Source organism: Hypanus sabinus, chromosome 21, assembly GCF_030144855.1.
Source record: "Hypanus sabinus isolate sHypSab1 chromosome 21, sHypSab1.hap1, whole genome shotgun sequence".
In the NCBI taxonomy this organism is placed as follows: Eukaryota; Metazoa; Chordata; class Chondrichthyes; order Myliobatiformes; family Dasyatidae; genus Hypanus; species Hypanus sabinus.
Window position 1 is genome coordinate 12299605 of NC_082726.1, and position 23321 is coordinate 12322925.

The window sequence follows — 23321 nt, forward strand, 5'->3', positions numbered from 1 at the left end:
ATAATGGTCTCTTGTTTGCTTTAAACAAAGGGGTTCTTCCGGAGAAGCCAACAGAGTAATGCCACCTACTCGTGCCCGCGGCAGAAGAACTGTCTGATTGACCGAACGAGCCGGAATCGGTGCCAGCACTGTCGATTACAGAAGTGTCTGACAGTGGGAATGTCTCGTGACGGTAAGCTCTAAATCCCAGTGATGTAAAAGCCCTTTGCATCCTAATCCCTCGTGGATCACACTCCCTTAGGGCACCACGTTTAATGGTGAGAGGCAAGATTAAGTCAGTGAGCAATGCCCAAGTGAAAGTGGAGCCCCAGATTCTGTGCTTCACTCACGCTGTCCTGCCCTGTTTTCTTAAAACAAATTGAAACACTATTTAAAAAGAAAAACGAGATTCTGCAGATACTGCAAATTCAGAACAACACACACAAAGTGCTGAGGAACTCTATGATTCAGACAGTATCTGTGGAGAGGAGTAAATAGTTAATGTTTCAGGCTGAGACCCTTCGGTCCTGATGACTAGTCTCAGACTAAAACATTGACTATTTATTCCTCTCCTGGATGCTATCTGACACATTGAATTCCTCCAGCAATTTCTTACGTTTTTAAAAAAACAAAGCAACTCATCTCTTTCTATGTCGAGTAAAGCTTCTCTCAAAACCTATGGGTTCAGTAATATGGGAGATGGGAGGATGAGGCTTGGGCATTGTCATGGATAAAGAGGACATTGTAACCTTGAACACACGTTCCTAGTAGCTGAGGTTTATGAAAGGAGTTTAGAGCTTCCTTCCTAAAAACACTGTATCTGAGCAGAGCTCTGTACAGCAACATTCCAGGCAATTCAGCATTGTAAAAGTATCACCATGTTTTAGCATCTTTAATTACTTTCATGAAAAGCGTTTTGGAATAATCAGTAAGTTGATGTAGTCTGCAGAGTAACAACGCTGATTTACAAGTCAGGGACTACTCTCAGTGATCTGGTTAATGTGTTTGCTGTTGGGAATATGCTTGACAAGCTGTTTGTGAAGATTGTAGTTGACAATCCACTTCAAAGGTCGTTTTATGCCCTCACTAATCTGATAGCCCCACAGAGAAATTCCTCTCACGGAAGCAGTGTTGAAATTGGAGAATTAGTTCAATCTATTGCTATGTGAAAAAGCAGATGTTACAAAATCTAGAGAGGATTGTAGAGCAGGAGAAGCTATAGTTTTATGTTGAAAGATTTATCCTGCCCATCCCCCTTGGGAATGTTGTATGTTTCAATGAAATTACATGTCACTCTTCTAAACTGGAGAATAAAAAGCAGATGCTCAATCTCTCTCAGAGTACACATCATCCATCCCAGGAATTAATGTGCTGAACCTCTGTTACGTTCCCTCAGTGTATTCTCTTGCAGATGGAGCAGGCCTGTGTCATTGGATCCATGCTGGATCAGAGGGATGATCCCACCAATCCCACTCCCCTTCTTCACCTTTCCCTGCACTGCTGCCACTTCTTCCCTTTCACACGTGGTCATCAGCTCCACCTCAGTTCTCTTTTTTGCCATTGCTTTGGAATGTGAGAGGAGATCAGTTCACCCTGTGGAAACCTACAGGGCCATGAAGAATGTGTAAATTCCACACAGGCATCGCCGGTGGTCAGGATTGAACTCGGGTTGCCAGGGCAGTGAGTGACAGACCCAATGTTCCGGCATCCTTTGAGAGAAAAGATGTCCCTCATTTTGTCCTCAAACTTAGGTGAATTCTTAAACAAATACATAGATGGGGAGTTTTGGACTCCCTAACCCTGGGGAAATATTACATTATTCATACCCCCTCATGATTTTATAAACTTCCATGAAGCCACCTCTCATTCTCCTGCACTCCAAGGAATGAAGATCTGGTGTGGTCAGCCTCTCCCAATATCTTATTGGGAAATCCGCTTGCCTGTATCTATAAAGTAACTGGTATGGACAAATTCTGCACCATCCAGGCTGCTTCCGGGTGGTGCAGCCAATACTGAGAAAATTGAAATCTCCCACCAGTACTACCCCATCATTGTCACAACTCTGTCTTAATTTCTCAACACATCTGCCTCTCAAATTCCGGATGACTACTGGGGGAGTGAGGGTGGAGGGGTCTCTGTGATATTTTCCTACCAAGGTGGCCATCCTTTTTTATTTCTGTCCTACCCTCGGTAGGAGATCCCTCGAGAATATCCTGTCTTAGCACTGATGTATGTCCACCATCATCAGAAAGGCAACGCAGTCTCCATTCCTTCCTGTTTCCTTGTCATGCCTAAAGCATCAGTATCCCAGAATATTGAGCCATCAATTCTTCCCTTGTCCTTACCATTGCTTTGTTACAGTCACAGTATCTTGCTATCTAGAGAAAATCTATCCCCACTGTTTGTCTGCTTTACCTGTTAAACTATTTGCATTAAAATGGATGCAATTTAAACCAGTGGCCCTTTCTACCCCTTTACTGTAAACATGGCTATCCTGATTACTAGGCTTACAGTCTTGCTAGGCATGACCCTTTTAGAGTCATAGCACAGAGACATGGCCTTCAGCCCATCTAGTCCGTGCCGAATCATTTCAACTGTCTACGCCCATCAACCTCCATACCCCTACACCTGTTATCTTTACCTTTTATTCTGACAGGCACATACAAGCTTTCTACTCTTAATATTTCACTGTTGAAGGCCTCCCACTTAACATGTACTCTTTTGCCAGAAAACAGCCTGAACCAATTTACATTCACCAGATCCTTTCTGATGCCATCAATATTGGCCTTTCTCTAATTTGGAATCCCAGTCTGTGGATTAGACCTACCTTTTTGCATATTTACTTTGAAACTAATGACATTATGATCTCTGGGTGCAAAGTGTTCCTCTAACAGGAGATCAAGTATCGCACACTCTGTCATTGGGACTTCTACATACTGATTAAGGAAACTTTCCTGAACACATTTGACAAACTCCAACCCATCTAGTCCTTTTACAGTATGAGACTCCCAGTCAGTAAGTGGAAAGTTAAAACCAGCTACTATAAACCTTAAGTTTCTTGCAACAGTCTGCTATCTCTTTGCAAATTTGTTCCTCTAAAGGCCATTGTGTGGTTTGTAATATAGCCTCATTAACATGGTCATACTTTTCTTATTTTTCAGTTCCACCCAGAAAGCCTCACTGGACAAGTTCTCCAGTCTGTCCTGACTGAGACTGCTATGACATTTTCCCTGACCAGTAATGCCAACCCTCCCCCTTTAATCCCGCCAACTCTGTCACATCTAAAACAACAGGACCCCGGAATATTGAGCTGCCAGTCCTGCCCTTCTGCAACTAAGTCTCATTAATGGCTTCAGTGTCATAATTCCAGGTGTTGATCCATGCCCTGAGCTCATTCACCTTTCCTGCGATACTTCTTCCATTGAAATATACGCAGTCGTACCATGCTCAATCTTTTGATTTCTGACTTTGTCTGAGGTCATAACAATATCAGTCTATTCAACCTATCCACTGTCTGTTCTGGCACTCTGGTTCCCATCCCCCTTGCAACTCTAACCCCCCCTCCCGGGCAGCACTACCAAACCTTCCCATTAGGGTTTTAGTCCCCATCCAGGTACAAACCATCTCTTCTGTACTGGTCCCACATTCCCTGGAAGAGAGCACAATGATCCAAAAATCTTATGAGTTCCTTAGCCATGTGTTAAACTCTATATTCTTCCTATTTCTGACCTCACTAGCATGCAGCATGGTAGCTGTCCTGAGATCACAACCCTGGAGGTCCTTTAATGTAGCACCTAACTCCCTGAACTCCCTGGTCACTCTTCCATTGGTATTTCTGTGGACCATGACCTCTGGCTGTTCACCATCCCGCTTAAGAATGCTGAGGACTCAGTCTGAGCTGTTCTGGACCCTGGCACCTGGTAGCAACATATGATCCAGGAATCTAGTTCTTGTTCACACAACCTCCTTTCTGTTCTCCTAACTAATGAATCCCCTATCACCACAGCGTGCCCCTTCTGTCCCCTTCCCGTCTGAGTCACTGAGACGTACTCAGTGCCAGCAACCTGACACTGGGACTTTCCTCTGCTGGGTTATACCACTGAACCCCCCCCCCCCCCCCACCCCGCAACAGTATCCAAAATGATATACCTGTTGTTGAGGGGGATAGCCATAGGGGTACTCTGCAATGGTTCCTTAACCCCTTCCTGACTGTCACCAGTTTCCTGTGTCCTCCACCTTGGGTGTAACTACCCCTCTATATGTGCCATCTGTCACCTCCTCAACCTCCCAAATGATCCGAGTTCATCCAGTTCCAGCTAAAACTCCTTAACGCAGATTGTTAGAAGCTACAGCTGGATGCAGTTCTCACATGTGTAATTGCCAAGGATACTGGAGGTCTCCCTGCCTCCCTGTATCCCACAAGAGGAGTATTCCATTATCCTGCCTGACATCTCGACTGTTCTAGCTGAGCAACTGTAAGAAGAACTATAAACTGTGGTGGGGTGGGGGGTGGGGGGGGGAGTTCTACTTGTAGCTGGTTTTTTTGCCTTCTAACTCTGAAGCCTCTCTTTGCTGAAACCTCAAAGAGCTAAAGCCTCCAAATCTCCACTCTTATCTCTGTCCACTCCAACAATGTCCAGTCCGCTTGTCCCACCTTACTTAATTTATTCCTGCCAATTAATCCCTAATGCTGACTGGGCGCTTCTCAAAGATCCAAACTGCTGGGGGCTGCTGCCTTTCCTTCTCAGTCTTCTCTCGAGTCCTACCTCCTGTCATTCTAGCTCAAATTCCACCTGGTGGCAAAAGTAAGTTTCCCTAACAGGATGTTGGTCACCCTGCAGTTCAAATGTGACCCAGCCCTTTTGGTAGATCACCTGTGCTCCAGAAGAGATCCCAACGATCTAAATTGAGAAAGCAACTGCAAACATCCACAGACTAATGACCTCTGACAGCAAGAACACATCCCCTGGGCCGATTGGCCAAGTCCACTGCTGAACTTTTCCCATCTAACTGAGTAGAACACAGGACCTCTGTTAACATTGCAGCTAAAAATAGTATTTTTTACAGTGCAACAGTCCATTCCTCATTGGGGATCAGAAGTGGAGAGAGTGAGCAGTTTCAGGTTCCTGGGTGTCCAGATCTGATAGCAAGACAGCGGCTATACTTCATTAGGAGTTTGAAGTGATTTGGCATGTCAACAAATACACTCAAAAACTTCTGTAGATGTTCCATGGAGAGTATTCTGACAGGCTGCATCACTGTCTGGCATGGTGGGGGGGCTACTGCATGGGATCGAAAGAAGCTGCAGAAGGTTGTAAATCTAGTCAGCTCCATCTTGGGTACTAGCCTACAAAGTACCCAGGACATCTTTAGGGAGCGGTGTCTCAGAAAGTCAGTGTCCATTATCAAGGACCTCCAGCACCCAGGGCATGCCCTTTTCTCACTGTTACCATCGGGTAGGAGGTATAGAAGCCTGAAGGCACACACTCAGTGATTCAGGAACAGCTTCTTCCCCTCTGCCATCTGATTCTTAAATGGACATTGAGACTTTGGACACCACCTCACTTTTTTTAATAAACACTATTTCTATTTTTGCACATTTTTTGACGTGTGACGTCTTTGACATTTTTGCACGTTAGTAACGTGTGGTCATTAGTTTTTTTTTCAATATACGTAATTGATTTATTTGTTTATTTATTATTATTATTTTTATTTTTTTCTCAGCTAGATTATGAATTGCATTGAACTGCTGCTGCTAAGTTGGCAAATTTCACATCACATGCCGGTGGTGATAATCCTGATTCTGATTCTATGCTTTACACTGGACGTATGTGTTTAAATATCCCAGAATGAGGTGCAGAATTGTGGGTTTTCCCCAAGTCCTTTTTGTCAATTATGTTAATTTTGTTTAGAATTAAAATGCCAAGATGGGAGAGTTTGAATTCATGCAAAACTTAAACAAAGTTCTCCCCATCTGTTATTTAACAGAAGAACTTTAAAACTCTCAGAGTAAAATGTCAAATGAGAATGTATTTATAGCTGAAAAAGTGCTGGAAAGGGACTTTGTGGAAAGCCTGGGCTTTTGAACGATTGCCCTAAAGCAGAGGCATTGTAATAAAGCCTGAAGATGCAAGTCAGTGGGAAGAAAAAAACAAGTTAATTTTTCAAATCCAAAGCATTACCTCTGCTCCTCTCTCCACAGAGGCTGCCTGACCTGCTGAATGTTTCAAGCAGTTTCAGTTTTCATTTCAGATTTCCAGCATTGCAGTCTTTTTGATTTTCATAGACTTTGCAATACAGCAGAGAGCAGGTCTGATACAGAGCTGTATACTCCCTGCCACGTCTGATAGAGAGCTGTATGTTCCGTGCCGCGTCTGATACCGAGGCGCGCGCTCCCCGCCGCGTCTGACACCGAGGCGCGCGCGCTCCCCGCCGCGTCTGACACCGAGGCGCGCGCACTCCCCGCCGCGTCTGATACCGAGGCGCGCGCTCCCCGCCGCGTCTGATACCGAGGCGCGCGCTCCCCGCCGCGTCTGACACCGAGGCGCGCGCGCTCCCCGCCGCGTCTGACACCGAGGCGCGCGCTCCCCGCCGCGTCTGACACCGAGGCGCGCGCTCCCCGCCGCGTCTGACACCGAGGCGCGCGCTCCCCGCCGCGTCTGACACCGAGGCGCGCGCACTCCCCGCCGCGTCTAATACCAAAGGGTGTGCTCCCCGCCGCGTCTGACACCGAGGCGCGCGCTCCCCGCCGCGTCTGACACCGAGGCGCGCGCTCCCCGCCGCGTCTGACACCGAGGCGCGCGCGCTCCCCGCCGCGTCTGACACCGAGGCGTGCGCACTCCCAGCCGCGTCTGATACCGAGGCGTGCGCACTCCCAGCCGCGTCTGATACCGAGGCACGCGCACTCCCAGCCGCGTCTGATACCGAGGCACGCACGCTCCCCGCCGCGTCTGACACCGAGGCGCGCGCACTCCCCGCCGCGTCTGACACCGAGGCGCGCGCTCCCCGCCGCGTCTGACACCGAGGCGCGCGCTCCCCGCCGCGTCTGACACCGAGGCGCGCGCTCCCCGCCGCGTCTGACACCGAGGCGCGCGCTCCCCGCCGCGTCTGACACCGAGGCGTGCGCACTCCCAGCCGCGTCTGACACCGAGGCGCGCGCACTCCCCGCCGCGTCTAATACCAAAGGGTGTGCTCCCCGCCGCGTCTGACACCGAGGCACGCACGCTCCCCGCCGCGTCTGACACCGAGGCGTGCGCACTCCCAGCCGCGTCTGATACCGAGGCGCGCGCTCCCCGCCGCGTCTGACACCGAGGCGCGCGCTCCCCGCCGCGTCTGACACCGAGGTGTGCGCACTCCCCGCCGCGTCTAATACCAAGGGGCGCATTCTGCGCCACGTCTGACACCGAGGCGCGCGCTAAGCGCCGTGACTGACACCGAGGTATGCGTTCTTACTTGCAGCTGTCAAGTTTGGTCGGATGTCCAAGAAGCAGAGGGATAGTCTGTACGCTGAGGTACAGAAGCATCGCCTGCAGCAACAACAGAGGGACCACCCCCAGCCCCCTGGTGAAGCTGAGCCCCTAACCCCACCTTATAGCAGCCTGGCAGAACTGAACAACGACCTCAGCAACCTGTACATGGATGGGCAGGCAGCGGAATTGGGCAAGGCAGACTCGGCAATGAACAATCTTTACCTGGACATCCAGCCGTCTCCTGACCAGTCCGGTTTAGACATTAACGGCATTAAACAGGAGCCCATTTGTGAATATGCAACAGCCCCGGACTTCTTTCCCTACTGCTCCTTCACAGATGGTGAGACGTCTCCAACTGCCTCAATGGCAGAGCTAGGTAAGGTGGACACCCAGAGGGCATAGTGAATGCCTGCAAGAACTTTGATAGGGAGTCTGGAGAATGGTGCATTAATTCAGTGGGAAGTGATTTTACAGGGGAGCGCATGCATGTGGGATCCTGAACTGCCCAGTTCCATAGGACACAGGAGCAGGATTAGGCCATTCAGCCCATCAAATCTGCTCCACAATTCAATCACGGCTGATTTATTTTCCATCTCAACCCTGTTCATCTTCCTTCTCCCTATAGCCTTTGACACCCTTACTAATCAAGAACTTGTTTTAAATATACCCAATGACTTGTCCTCCACAGCCATCTGTGTTGATGAATTTCACAGATTCACCACCCTCTAGCTAGAATCATATTGAAGTACAGCACAGAAACAGGTCTTTTGGCTCATCAAGTCCATGCCAAAACCATTCAAACTGTCTACTCCCATTGACCTGCACGGGACCATATCCCTACTATCCATGCACTTATCAAAACTTCTCTTAAATGTTGGAATCTAGCTCGCATGCACCACTTGTGTTATGCTCACTCCACATTCTCGTGATCCTGCGAGTGAAGAATTTTTACCTCATGTTCCCATTGAACTTGTCACCTTGCACCCTGAAACCATGACTTCTGGTTGTATTCCTACCCAACCTTAATGGGAAAAATCTGACTTGCATTTACCCTATTTATGCTCTTCATAATTTTGTATACCCCATTAAATCACCTCTCAGTCTTCTGCATTCTAAAAAATACAGTCAGAACCTACTTAATCTTCTAACTCAGGTCTTCCAGACCCAGCAAATCTTTGTAAATTTTTTCCATACTCTTTCAACCTTGTTTACACCTTTCCTGTAGATAGGTCACCAAAACTGCACACAACTTCACCATAACATCCCATCTCCTGTACTCAGTACATTAATTTATGAAGGCCAAGGTGCCAAAAGCTTTCTTTATGACCCTATCTACCTGTGATGCCACTTTCAATGAATTATGGTCCTGTATTCCCAGATCCCTTTGTTCTATCACACTTCTCAGTGCCTTAGCATTCACTATAAGACATGCCCTTGTTGGTCCTACCAAAGTGCTAAACTTCGCACTTGTCTGCATTAAACTCCATCTGCCATTTGTCAATCTATTTTTCCAGCTGGTCCAGATCCCACTGCAAGCCCTGATAATCTTTCTCAGTGTCCACTACACCCCTAATCCTGAAGTCATCCACAAGTTTGCTGGTCCAGTTAACCACATTATCATCCAGAAATTCCTCTTCATCTCTGTTCTAAACGGGCATCGTTGTATTCTGTGTCTTCTGGTCCTAGATTCTCCCGCTATTGAAAACATCTTCTCCACATCCACTCTATTTTGGCCTTTCAGTATTCAATAGGTTTCAATGAGATCCCCCTCATTCTTCTAAACTCCAGTGAGAACAGGCTCAGAGCCATCAAATGCTCCTCATATGTTAACCTTTCATTCTGGGATCATTCTCATGAACTTCCTGTGGATCCATTCCAATGCCAGAGCCCCAGAACTACTCATTATACTCCCAAGTGAGGCCTCACCAGTGCCTTATAAAGCCTCAGCATTATGTCCTTGTCCTTTATACTCTGGTCTTCTTGAAATTAATGCTAACGTTGCACTTGCCTTCCTTACTACTGACTCAACCTGCAAGTTAACCTTTAGGGAATACTGCACTGGGACTCCCAAATCCCTTTGCATCTCTGAGTTCTGGATTTGCTCCCAGTTTATAAAATAGTCTACTCCTCTATTCCTTCTACAAAATGTGTGACCAGACACTTCCCTACACTGTATTCCATATGTCACTTCTTTACCCATTATTCTAATCTATCCAAGTCCTTCTGCAGACTCCCGGCTTCTTCAACACTGCCTACTCCTGCACCTATCTTTATAGCATCTTCAAACTTGGCCATAACGCCATCAATTCCTTGTGTTTGAGCAGCTGGTCTCAGAAACAGTGGGTGGTAGAGACAAGTCTGTGATGGTGGCATTGCCTGCTCTGATCTTAGATTCTTCCTGTAAAGAATGTGCTTAACTGCTAAGGACAACAGTCGAGCTTGTCTGGATGATCAGCTATGTTTAAGCACCCCATGGGATTGTTAGAAACAGGATCTTGTCTCCATTTCACTGTGTGTTGCCCACTTTATTCATGAGAGACCAGAAACCTCTCTTGGCCTTGAACATAACACAATAGGTCAGAGAGAGACCTAAAATGAGTCTCTTCTGGCCTGCTCCACCATTCTGTGTTATCATGGCTGATCTTTTACCTCAGTGCCACTTATCTGCAGTAACCCCTGACCTATTGATTCCCTGACGATTCAAAATCCTTTCAATTCCTGGTGTGAACACAGTGACTGACTCTCTGCAGACTTCTGAGTAAAGACACCAAAGATTCTTCAATCTCTAGCTGAAGAATTTATCCTCATCTTGCCTACGCGTGGCTGACAATTATAATGACCTTACTATTGAGCTGTACAGCATTGTCCAGACGAGCTCGACCTGTTGGCCTTAGCAGTGACACATTCTTCACAGGAATGATCCAAGATCACTACAGGCAATGCCACCATCACAGACTTGTCTCTACCACCCACGGTTTCTGAGACCAGCTGCTCAAACACAAGGATATCCAAAGTCTGTTTCCCACCCTGCCTACACCTGTGCCACCACTTTCAAGGGGCTATCAATTTATACCTTTTGGTCTCTGTTCTACAACACTCCCCAAGGCCCAGCCATTCACTGTCTGTCCTGGCCTCTCAGAATGCAAAACTCCAGTTCTCTGGGTAATTCCATCTGCCATTCCTTTGCCCACTTTCCCAGTCAGACCATAAGACATTGGAGCAGAATTAGGTGATTTTAGTCCATCGAGTCTGCTCCGCCATTCTGTCATGGCTGATTTATTATCCCCCTCAACTCCATTCTCATGCCTTCTCCCTGTAACCTTTGATGCCCTGACTAATCAAGAAGCTATAAACCTCTGATTTAAATATACTCAATGACTCAAAGGCTTGGCCTCCACAGCCATTGGTGGCAGATTCACTACCCTCTGGCTAAAGAAATTCCTCGTCATCTCTGTTCGAAACGGACATCCCTCTATTCTGAGGCTCTGCCCTTGGCTGCTAGACCCACCCATCAGAGGAAACATCCTTTCCACATCTGCTCCACCCAAGTCTTTCAATATTCGATAGGTTTCATTGAGATCGCCCTTATTCTAAACTCCAGTGAGTACAAGGCCAGAGCCATCAAATCCTCCTCATATGGTAACCCTTTCATTCCCAGAATCATTCTTGTGAACTGCATCTGGATACTCTCCATCTTTTCTTAAGTAAGAGGACCAAAACTGCTCACAGTACTTCAACTGCAATCTGACTAATATCTTGTAGAGCATCAGCATCACAGCCTAGTCCTCTGGAAATGAATGCTAACATTGCATTTGCCTTCCTCATCACTGACTTAGTCTGCAAGCTAACTTTTAGGGAATCCTGCACATAGACTGCCAAGTCCTTTTGCACCTCTGATTTTTGAATTTTCTCCCTCCTTAGAAAATAATCTATGCCTTTTTGCTTTGTACCAAAATGCATGGCCATACATTTCCCTGTATTGTATTCCACTTCCTTGACCATTCTTCCAATCTAAGTCCTTCTGCAGCCACCCTGCTCCCTCAACACTACCTGCCCCTCCACCTATCTTTGTGTCATCTGCAAAGTTGGTCACAAAGCCATCAATTCCATCATCCAGATCATTGACATATAACGTGAAAAGAAGGGTCCCAACACCAGCCCTTGTGGAATACCATAAGTCCCCAGAAGCCCTGTTTATTCCCACCTGTTGCCATCTGCCAGTCAGCCATTGCTAGTATCTTTCCCGTAATATCATGGGCTCTTATCGTGTTAAACAGCTTCTTACATGGCACCTTATCGAAGGCCTGCTGAAAATACAAGTAAACAACATCCCCTGACTCTCCTTTCTCTTTCCTGCCCATTATTTCTTCAAATAATTCCAACAGGTTTGACAGGCAAGATTTCCCAATGAGAAAACCATGCTGACTTTCGTCTACCTGGAGGTACTTGTGCCTCCAAGTACCCTGAAACATCATGCTTAAAAACCGTCTACATCTTTGCAACCAGTTAGCCTTACGACTAACTGGCTTACAATTGCTTTTCTTCTGCCTCCATCCCTTCTTAAAGAGTGGAGTGACATATGCAATTTCTCAGTCCTTGGAACTATACTAGAGTCTTGAAAGATCATTACTAATGCCTCCACATTCTTTTCAGACACCTCTTCCAGGTGTAGTCCATCTGGTTCAGGTAACGTATCTACCTTCAGAGCTTTCAGCTTCCCAAGCACCTTTTTCTTAGTAACAGCAGCTACGCTCACTTTGTCTCCTGACATCCTCGCACTTCTTGCATGCTGCTAATACCTTTCACAGTGAAGACTCGTGCAAAATACTCATTACGTTCTTCCGTCAGTTCTTTGTCCCTTGTTACTGCCTCTCCATCATCATTTTCCAGTGTTCCAATATCCACTCTCTCTTCTCTTTTACTGTATGTATATCTGAAAATACTTCTGCTATCTTCTCTTATGTTGTTGGCTAGCTTACCTTCATATTTCATTTTTTATCCTGGTGGCTTTTTTTAGTTGTCTTCTGTTGGTTTTTGAATGCTTCCCAATCCTCAAACTTCGCACTAATTTTTGCAATATTATATGCCCCCTCTTTTCCTTTTATGCTCTCTTTGACTTCCCTTGTTGTTTGCATCAACCTCCCTTTAGAATACATTTTCATCTCTGGTACGTAGCTATCCTATGCCTTCTGAATTGCTCCCAGACTCTTCAGCCATTGCTGTCCTGCTGACATTCCTACTAGTGTCCTCTTCCAATCAGCTTTGACCAGCTCCTCTCTCATGCCTCTGTAATTCCCTTTACTCCACTATGCTACTGATACATCTGACTTCATCCTCTCCCACTCAAACTGCAGGGTGAATTCTATTATATTATGTTCACTGTCTCTTAAGGTTTTTTTTACCTTAAGTTTCCTGATCAAACCCAGTTCATTACACAACACCCATCCAGAATTTCCTTTCCCTGAGAGGAGTCAACCATGAGCTGTTCTAAAAAGCCATCTTGTAGGCATTCTACAAGTTCCCTCTCTCGGGATCCAGCGCCAACCTGATTTGCCCAGTCGACCTGCATACTGAAATCCCCCATGACTTTCGTAACATTGCCCTTCTGAGATGCTTTTTTAATCTCCTGTTGTAATTTGTCACCCAATCCTGGCTACTGTTTGAAGGCCTGTATATAACTCTCATCAAGGTCTTTTTACCCTTACAGTTCCACCAGACATCCAATTTTGGAGTCATATCGAGTCATATCGGGCAAATTATTAATTTGTGTGACAAGCTTTTTTAGCTATGTGAAGAGAAAGAAGATAGTTAAGAACAATGTTGGCCCCTTGAAGAATGAATTGGGAGAAATTGTTATGGGAAACAGGGAAATGGCAACAGAATTTAATGCGTACTTTAGATCTGTCTTCACCAGGGAGGACACAAGCAATCTCCCAGATGTATGGATGGGCCAGGGTCATAAGATATCAGAGGAATTTAGGAAAGAAACTGTGATGAGTAGACTGGTAGGACTGAAGGCTAATAAATCCCCGGGTCCAGATGGTCTGCATCCGAGGGTTCTAAAAGAGGTGGCTCAGGAAATTGCGGATGCATTGGTAATCATTTTCCAATGTTCCTTAGATTCAGGATCAGTTCCTGAAGATTGGAGAGTAGCTAATGTTATCCCACTTTTCAGGAAGGGAGGGAAGGAGAAAATGGAGAACTATCGCCCTGTTAGCCTAACGTCAGTCGTGGGGAAGATGCTTGAGTCCATTATTAAGGACAAAATAGTGGCATATCTTGATGGCAGTAATAGGATTAGGCCGAGCCAGCATGGATTTACCAAGGGCAAATCATGCTTGACTAATCTGTTGGAGTTTTTTGAGGGTGTAACAAGGATGTTAGACGAGGGTAAGCCAGTGGATGTAGTGTACCTAGATTTTCAGAAGGCATTCGATAAGGTGCCACATAGGAGATTGGTGAGTAAAATCAGAGCTCATGGCATTGGGGGAAGGTTTTCAACATGGATAGAAAACTGGTTGGCAGATAGAAAGCAAAGGGTAGCAGTGAATGGGTGTTTCTCGGACTGGCAGGAGGTGACTAGTGGGGTACCACAGGGCTCTGTATTGGGACCACAGCTCTTTACGATTTATGTCAACGATTTAGATGAGGGCATTGAAAACTATATCAGCAAGTTTGCTGACGATACTAAACTGGGTGGCAGTGTGACATGCGAAGAGGACGTTAGGAGAATACAGGGAGACTTGGATAGGCTGGGTGAGTGGGCAGATACTTGGCAGATGTCAGTCAATGTGAATAAATGTGAAGTTATCCACTTTGGAAGCAGGAACAAGAGGGCAGAGTATTGTCTGAAAGGTGTAGAGTTAGGTAAGGGAGAAATGCAAAGAGACCTAGGAGTCCTAGTTCATCAGTCAATGAAGGTGAATGAGCAAGTGCAACAGGCAGTGAAGAGGACAAATGGAATGTTGGCCTTTATTACAAGGGGAATTGAGTACAAGAGCAAGGATGTCCTTTTGCATTTGTACAGGGCCCTGGTGAGACCACACCTGGAATATTGTGTACAGTTTTGGTCTCCAGGTTTAAGGAAGGACATTCTGGCAATTGAGGAAGTGCAGCGTAGATTCACTAGGTTGATTCCTGGGATGGCAGGGCTGTCTTACACAGAGAGATTGGAGAGATTGGGCTTGTACATACTGGAATTGAGGAGATTGAGAGGGGATCTGATTGAAACGTTTAAGATAATTAAAGGATTTGATAGGATTGAGGCAGGAAATATGTTCCAGATGTTGGGAGAGTCCAGTACCAGAGGGCATGGATTGAGAATAAGAGGTCAGTTATTTAAAACAGAGTTGAGGAAAAACTTCTTCTCCCAGAGAGTTGTGGAGGTGTGGAATGCACTGCCTCGGAAGACGGTGGAGGCCAATTCTCTGGATGCTTTCAAGAAGGAGCTAGATAGACATCTGATGGATAGGGGAATCAAGGGATATGGGGACAAGGCAGGGACTGGGTATTGATAGTGAATGATCAGCCATGATCTCAGAATGGCGGTGCAGACTCGAGGGGCCGAATGGTCTACTTCTGCACCTATTGTCTATTGTCTAAGTGACAGGAAAAAGTTCAAAGGAGATGAGTAAGACAGGTTTTACAGAGGGTGGTGGGTGCCTGGAATGCATGGGGGGGGGGGAGGTTGGAGACTGTGGTGGTAAATATGATGGAAGTATTAAATAGGCACATGATGCTGCTTGGCCTGTCAAGTTTCCCCACCAGTTCGGTTGTTGTTCTCGATTCCTGGGATGGTAGTGTAGAAGGGAGATAAAGCAAACCAGGCCTGTGCTGACTGAGTTCAGAAGAATGAGAAGTAATCTCATTGGCACATACCTGATGACAAACAGGAGGAAATCTGCAGATGCTGGTGTGTGGGTTGCTTGGGATGTACCCAGTTGTCCTAGGGTTGGACCGGGTGGGTGTGGGTGGGTGTCTAGAATCAGCAGAGGTCAGTGGGTGACACTGTTACACCTTGGGAAGATGACTAGGTTGAGGAGATGGTAGGGGCTGTGTTATTGGAAGGTTGGAACCTGCAGCACTGGGTTGGAGACTAGTGTCTGTTTGGGAACAGAGTTGGGAGGACCAGAAGGTAGGAGTGGGTTCCACTGCAGCACTGTAAGTAGGTGATTTGTTCTAGCAGGATAGCCCAAATATAGGACCCACCGTACCCACTGAGGCTCTGATCAGGTCACTGAGCACTGGGCATCCCTCTTCCTGACCTAAGGTTAGGCCTTGTCCATCCCAGAATATCTAGGGAACTATGGAGTGCCCCCCCAGTAAAGTCTTTGGCCATGAGCTCTGCCACAGATTAATTATCGACACATACCAATGGATCTGGTTTAGCTTTGCCATGGCTATCAGTACATGAACGTAGTCAGGGCCTCAGGCATGGCTTCTGGGAGAATAGAGCTGTAGGGACCAGCAGTGGGACATAGGCTAGAGGATTTCATTCTACGCTCTGGTGCACTCCCTAGCTATGTGTGGAGACCATCAACACCAACAAGGGATTGTGGAGTCATGGATAACAGGAACTTCGGCTTACCAAGTGCCCCCTGACTGTCATCCGGTTACTCACGCTAATCCTGAATTAATTATATTTTTTATTCTCCCCACATCCCGTTCAGCTCTCCCCAGACTCACCTTACAGTGACCTACCTGCACATTCAGGTGTAGGAGGTAAACTGGATTATCCTAGGGTCACAGAACATGCCAACTCCACACAGACAGTGTCCAGGGTCAGGATTGAACCTGGCTCTCTGGCATTATGAGGCAGTGGCTCTACTCATTGTGCCACTGTGCCCCCTTGGTTAGATGACGCTCTGTACTTGAGTGGGACTGAGTTCTCAGTTCCACCCTCCTCTGTGTCCCATGTCATTGTTTTAAGGCATTGCTCAGTAGGTCAGGCAGCGGCTGTGGAGAGAGAAACATTAACCTACCAAGTCAGTTATTAGTTTGGCATCATTGATCATTTAGTTCTGTGACCTTTGGCCTGATTGTCCACTCCTCCTTCAGTAGCTCCCTTTTCCCTCTCTAGAACACCTTGCACAGAACATTGCCAAATCGCACATTGAGACCTGCCAATACCTCCAGGAGGAGCTGCAGCAACTAATGTGGAAAACGTACATGCAGGAGGAGCTGGAAATTTATTTGAACAAGGTAAGATGAGCTGCGACTGACTCTGGAACAAATTTTGCATCCTCACACATACATAATAACATTCTGATCTTCTGTCCCAGCCCAGGGAGGTGATGTGGCAGCTGTGTGCGATCAAAATCACAGAAGCAATTCAGTATGTGGTGGAGTTTGCCAAGCGCATTGATGGATTCATGGAGCTGTGTCAAAATGACCAGATCGTACTTCTGAAAGCAGGTATCTTGTCATTGCCAAAACCAGCTTTTCACACCTGGCATGCTTTCTTTGAGGGAGGAGGGGAAGAATAGTAGGTGGGAGGGAGAAGAGAAGGGGATGGCAGTTGGAATAGGGAATGGGAGTAAGGGAGTATGAAAGTGAAAGGATTTCCAGGTGCGTTCATTTGGGTAGCAGTACAGCCAAAGATGATACCGAACACAAATTAATCTAGTAAATTAGAAGAATTCATACATTGAGAATGTGGAATAAAGTGGCCTAGAGGGGGAGTATGGCTAAATTCAGAACAATCAGGTTATGTAGAACATGGAATAATGAATAGGCAGACTAGTAGCTGAGTGTAGACTAGTCTATGGGTAGTCGCCCCGCTCTGCTACCCCCACTTTGTCCTCCTCCGCCACCTGCTCTCTCCGACCACCACTCTCTCCATGACCCCTGCCCTCCCCCCCCCGCTCTCACTCCCCACCCACTGTCTTTGCTCTCCACCCACTCTCCCCAGAGAGCGGCTCCCCTGCGCAGGTGTGACTGGGTGTTGCTGAGGTCAGTGCTACATTTTTGACCTTCTCTCCATGTCCTCAGGTTCTTTAGAAGTTGTGTTTGTCCGAATGTGTCGAGCGTTTGACTCCCAGAACAACACCGTGTATTTTGATGGGAAATTTGCTGGACCTGATGTCTTCAAGTCGCTGGGTAAAGAAAGACCGTGCACATTATTTGTCTGCTTGTTCCCCCCCACCATTCTGCCCTCTACTCCCCTGACTATCTGACCCTATGATCCCCCAGACCCCTCCATTCCTTCAAGCCCCTCAGAATCTTCTGTCACCACCTCCATTACCCTTCACCCTCTCCTCTCCCGCTCCGTCTTCCTTCCATTTTTTTACCTCTCCTCCACCCTCTCCACTCTTCTTCACCCATCTCTCTACTTGCATCTCCTCCAGCTTCCATCACCTCTCCTCACCTCCAACCCCACTTTCATCTATTCCTTCCTCTCCCTGCCACTCTTCTCCAGCACCTTGCATCTGTGGATGCATGTACTGATTTAGTTTCAGGATGTGGATGTTGAAGCCCAGCAGAGGTTATTTCCTGAGAGATTGAGACTGAACCCATACCTTGAACTCTTCTGGTGATGTGTTTCCATGGTGCTTCCAGGGAGGGAGTTCCCAGGTTTATACTGAAGGGCAATGAAGAACTGTAGATATATTTCCAAGTCAGCATGGTCATTTTGCTGGGATTCCACTGCACCCTTTACCCATGTTCTCCTTGGTTCTGTTTTTGAGAGGTGCTGTGAGGGTGGCTGGGTGAGAAACTGCAATACATTTGTAGATGGTGCACAGTGCAGCCAACATGTGCCTTTGATGGAGATGATAGTGGGCCAGTGCTTCTCAGGCCCACAAACAGCCCTCCTCTCACCCAACACTCTTCCTACCATCTCTATCTCTCCTCCCATCCCTGACTCACTCACCCTCACTGTCTTTTCAACACCATCACATCACCACCAGTGTCAAAGGGAAAATGGGAAGCAGTTAGGAGGCACAAGTATAGGGCTTCCTGAAGGATCCATGTCCAGCCAAGGCAGGAACAACGTTCCACAAGCCAGGAAGACTTGTGTCCTCTCTGCAGCTGGTTATGGCTCTGTCTGGTTCAGTGTTTGCCACAGGTCACTGATTCCATGTCCCCAGTAACTTCCACACTACTTGCCACAGAGTAGTGTAAGCTTCCATGTCTCTCTGCTTGAGTGCAATCTTGCAGGAGAGAAGATAGAATGAATGAGCAGCGAGGGAGTGGGATGTGTGGCCAGCAACCAGCAAACTCCGTGGGATGAAACAAAGCTTAGATTTTAAAAGGGAATTAATTTGCAGATGCAACAATTTTTTTTAACCAGAACAGGTCAATGTATAAACGGTGGAAATGTTTGTACAATGTGTGGAGATTTGCAAACTGCAGAGAATCTCTGAATGGTCTGAATCCATCAGCTGAATAACGCAGTAACAGCATTGTTGGCCTCATCGTTGGTGTAATATGCAAGAGAAGCATTCATGGTTTCATGTACACTCCCCTCCCATTGATCAGTTTTGCATTGATTGATGAATTATATTCCAAGAGATTTATCTGGATTATTTTGGAGTCCCAGCAGTCACACCAGTTTGGCAAGGCAGCGCCCAGTGGGCCGACTGTGAACGAAAGGTCACTTGCTGGGTTCAGCCTCATTCTCTATTCATCCCCTCTCCTACAGGTTGTGATGACTTGATCAACTCTGTCTTTGAAACTGGCAAAAGTCTGTGTGCGCTGCACTTGGTGGAGGATGAGATCGCCTTGTTTTCTGCTTACGTGTTGATCTCAGCTGGTGAGTAGCTCAATAGGAAAGAACGGTCAGCTTTAGTGACAGTGTAACTATCCCACACTGTTTCCCTTTTGCACTTTAGCTACCCTTGCACCCTCTTCATAAACCGTGTTTCTGAAGCATTAAATATAGGAGCTCCATTAGGCCCTTTGGTCCGTCAAGTCTGCTCCGCCATTCCATCGTGGCTGATTTATTATCCCACTATAAGGTAGATAGATGGGCCAGTCAGAGAATTAAGAGAGCCTGGATCAGCCGGCGTTTGAAACCATAGATGAGAACGTATACTTCATTGCTGCAGGAAGGGTGATTCACTTTGGCCAGTGAGATTCCCCACCTCCAAGGTGCTCATCAGGAACAGATATCCCTGTTCGCTGAGGCATAGAATGGGAGGTCACTGAGTCACAGTACAACTTCATAAAAAACATTGGTTAGGTCACAGCTAGAGTACTGTGTGCAGCTCTGGTCAGCACACCATAACAAGAATTTGATTGTACTGGAGAGCGTGCAAAAGAGATTCCCCAGGAAATTGCTTAGGATGGAATGTTTCAGTTAAGAGCCGAGGTCAGAGAGACTGGGTCTGTTTTCCCTGCAGTGGGGGTGACTGATGGTGGGGTTCAAAATTAGCAGGGATACAGTTGCAGAGATTTCATAATCTAGAAAGACCAAGTCATAGGAGCAGAATTAGGCTATTTGGCCCATCAAATCTGCTCTTATCTTTTTATAATGGCTGATTTATTTTCCCTCTCAACCCCATTCTCCTGTCTTCTCCCCATTACATTTAATGTCCTTTCTAATCAAGTGCCCATCAACCTTTGCTTTAATTGTGCCCAATGACTTGGCAAAGAGCATAAGCCTCAGGTAAGTGGTAAGATGGGATCTGAGGAAGAACCTTTTCTCTGAGTACATAGTGCAGCAGGCATCCTGGCAATACTCAGCTATCAAGGTGAATAGTTAAACCACCAAGGATTGGAAGATTACAGACCAAGTGGAATTAGATTAGATAGATACTTCGTTATGGATGATAGACCTGACTCTGTAAGCATGTATTCACAACTGAAACACCCAACAGAAATAAGTCCCCATGGGTTCACCTCTTGGTCAGTAACGAAAAATGCGTGTCTAGGTGTCCATGGCTGGACTGACACACAGAAAATGGGGGGTTGTATGTCTCACTGGACAGAGCAAGTCAAGGCTGAAGAGATTCAGTAATAGAGATGGGAACCATTACAACTGCACTGGCATGGTCCCTCTCCAATTGAAGGCTTCGAGTTCCACAGTGTGATCTCAGTGTGTCGAAAGTTGCATGGTGTGAGCATGTTCCCTGGAGAACCAGCTGTGGTGCCAGTTAAACCACTTTGTGGATTTGCATCTTGCTCCACTATTTGGGTTACCCTGTTTGCAGGATGTAAGATTTGAACTGGACCACGTACTGGTGTTCAGGAACCAAAGGTATTCTCTAATGATCTGCACAGTAGGTGATCACCATTCTGATTTTCATAACTGCTGATTAACTTCATTGACTGGACTTCTGCAAGCATGGTGACAGATACTCAGTCTGCTGTGGGCTTCCAGTAACATCCCCACTCTACTCTTGTTCCCACTGTCTTGTACACCTTCGTTCTGCAGCATTGATCAGACGATTATAGTGTGTGTGTGTGTGTGTGTGTATATGGGGGCATCGGGTGTGTGTAAGGGCACTGGTATAGGTGTGTGTACATTGGTGTCAGGTGGGCAGAGGAGGGTGTCCCATGTCCTTGGTAGTGCACAGAGTGGGTGAACAGTCTTTGGTCCTGTTCACCTCTGGGTTAATGCGGTGAACGTAATCAGAAGAACCTGAGCTACTTACTGCCAGGTTAACTGTGCTGCCATCTGCAATCCCTAGATCGTCTATGGCTTCAGGAGAAGATTAAAGTTGAGAAGTTGCAGCAGAGGATCCAACTGGCCCTTCAGCACCTTCTGCAGAAACATCACCGAGAGGACGGCATTCTGACCAAGGTACCCTGCTTCTCAGTCCACTTATGGGTTGTGGGCATCATGGACAACTTGGGAATTTATTGTCACTCCTCTATCTGTCCCCCCCCCCCCCCCCCGAGAGTCAATCTCATTCGTGTGTATGCCCAGGTTAGGGCAGAGAGCTCCTGGCCTGAGGGAATGAGAGAACTCTGTGGTTAGCTCTCCAGATGCTGGTTTACTTGAAATTCCAGAACAATTTAACATCATGGATTTAAATCACCAGCTGTCACAGTCTCTTCTTCAGCGATCTGAACTTTAGTTTCTGGTACATTAGCCTCCATGCTACAATACCCAGGAGAGGAGGTGTGGGATTTGCACTCTGACCTCTCCCACCTTAGCCCTCTGAGTTACAGTTAAATAATTCACATCCAGAAATTTCAAGAGCAGAGATTAATACAAATTGTGTGCTTAACGGGATGCACAGCCATCGTCCCCCTTTCACCATAGCACCATCATGGTGTCACGGACTGTGACTCCAGCAGAGGCACCCTGACAGCATCCAAAGGATTCTATATTCCGCCTCTCCCATTTGCTGCTGTTCCCACTGTTTGTTACTCAGTGCCATCTGATTGGCTAGGCAGAGATACGGTGCCTCTGTCTGCCACTCAGCTACGTGAGGATTGCCTTTAATTCTGGTGGATGGATGCTCCCCAGGTTACCTGTCGGCTCCATTCCTGTGAACAGTCATGAGCTGATTTCCCTTTAAGTCAGAAATGTCCATTTTATAGTGACCTACAGTGTATTATTATACATAAATGTACTGTAACACTTCCATACAGGAATAATCACAGAGCAAAATTACATAGATACAGGCCCTACGGCCGAATGAGTCCAAGCTGACCATGGTACTCACCAAGTCCGTATCCCACTATAGCTGCTCTTTTTCTCTATGCAAATGTTTCTTAAATGATGCAGTTGTATTTGCTCCAACCTTTCCTTCTAGCAGCTTGTTCCATATACTCTCAACCCTCTGTGTGAAAAAGTTGCTCCCTCAGGTCCCTTTTAAATTGTTCTGTTCTCACTTGTGCAGATTAGTTTTGGACTCACCTACCCTGGGAAAAGACTGCTACATCCACCTTATCTAAGCCTCTTGTAATTTTAAACACTTCTCTAAGGTTCTCTCATGTTCCAAGTAGTAAAGACCCCCAGCCTGACCAACCCCTCTTTATAAGTCAGACTCTCTAGTTCTTGTAAAAAAAAATTTACTTTGTCCAGTGTAACCACATCTTTCCTATAACAGCGTGCCCCAAACTACACAATATTCCCAAGTGTGGCCTTACCAACTTCTTAAATAACTTCAACACAATGTCCTAACTCCTGTATTCTTTGTCTTGGCTGATGGAAGGCCAGCATGTTTAAATGCATTCTTTTACCACCCTCACTTCCCATGGTGTCGCTTTCAACAAGCTATGTACTTGTGCTACTAAGCCCCTCTGTTCCATTACACTGCCTAGTCTCTAGCATTCATTGTAGGAGTCTTACACTGATTTGACTTTCCAAACAGCTTCAACTTGCACCTAACAGCACTGGAATCCATTTGCCATTCCTTGGCCCTCTTCTCTAACTCTTAATGATCCCCTGTAATCTCCAATAACATTTATCAACAACCTCTTCTAATTTTGTCATCTGCAAGCCTACTGATCAAATCTTGTGCATCCAAATCATTTATAAAAATAAACCCTGCACCACAGCATCAGTTTAGGTCTCCATTCTGAGAAACAACTTTCAGTCACCAATCTTTGGTTCCTTACCCTGAGACAAATTCAAATCCACCTAACTACCTCTTCCCGGATTCCATGGGACCTCACCTCCCAGCCCAGCATGCAGGGCCTTGCTGGTTATCTCTTCAAAAGAACTCTAAATTATTTGTCAAGCGTGACCTCCCATGCACAAATCTGCGCTGACCCCTCCAAATCAGACTCTGTTTATTGGAATGCTGGTAGGTCCTGTTCGTCACAATTTCTTCCAGTAACTTTTCTCCACTGATGTCAGGCTGATGACCAGATTGTTGTTCCCTGACTTTCCTTGCTACCATTTTTAAATAACAGAACAACATTAGCCACCCCCCACCCCCAGTCTTCTCCAGAGGCAATCATGAAGCAAATAAGAGC

The 23321-nt window shown here is 46.5% G+C and overlaps 1 protein-coding gene across 1 annotated transcript in view; it reads left to right on the top strand.

Annotated features, from left to right (window-relative positions):
* roraa (RAR-related orphan receptor A, paralog a) overlaps positions 1-23321 on the top strand; it is a 168893-nt gene that overhangs the window by 139231 nt on the left and 6341 nt on the right. The window contains exons 3-9 of the mRNA XM_059945987.1: positions 31-172; positions 7438-7824; positions 16528-16649; positions 16730-16862; positions 17439-17546; positions 19090-19200; positions 21080-21192. Coding sequence (XP_059801970.1) covers positions 31-172; positions 7438-7824; positions 16528-16649; positions 16730-16862; positions 17439-17546; positions 19090-19200; positions 21080-21192 — 1116 coding nt within the window. The remainder of the gene's footprint in view (positions 1-30; positions 173-7437; positions 7825-16527; positions 16650-16729; positions 16863-17438; positions 17547-19089; positions 19201-21079; positions 21193-23321) is intronic.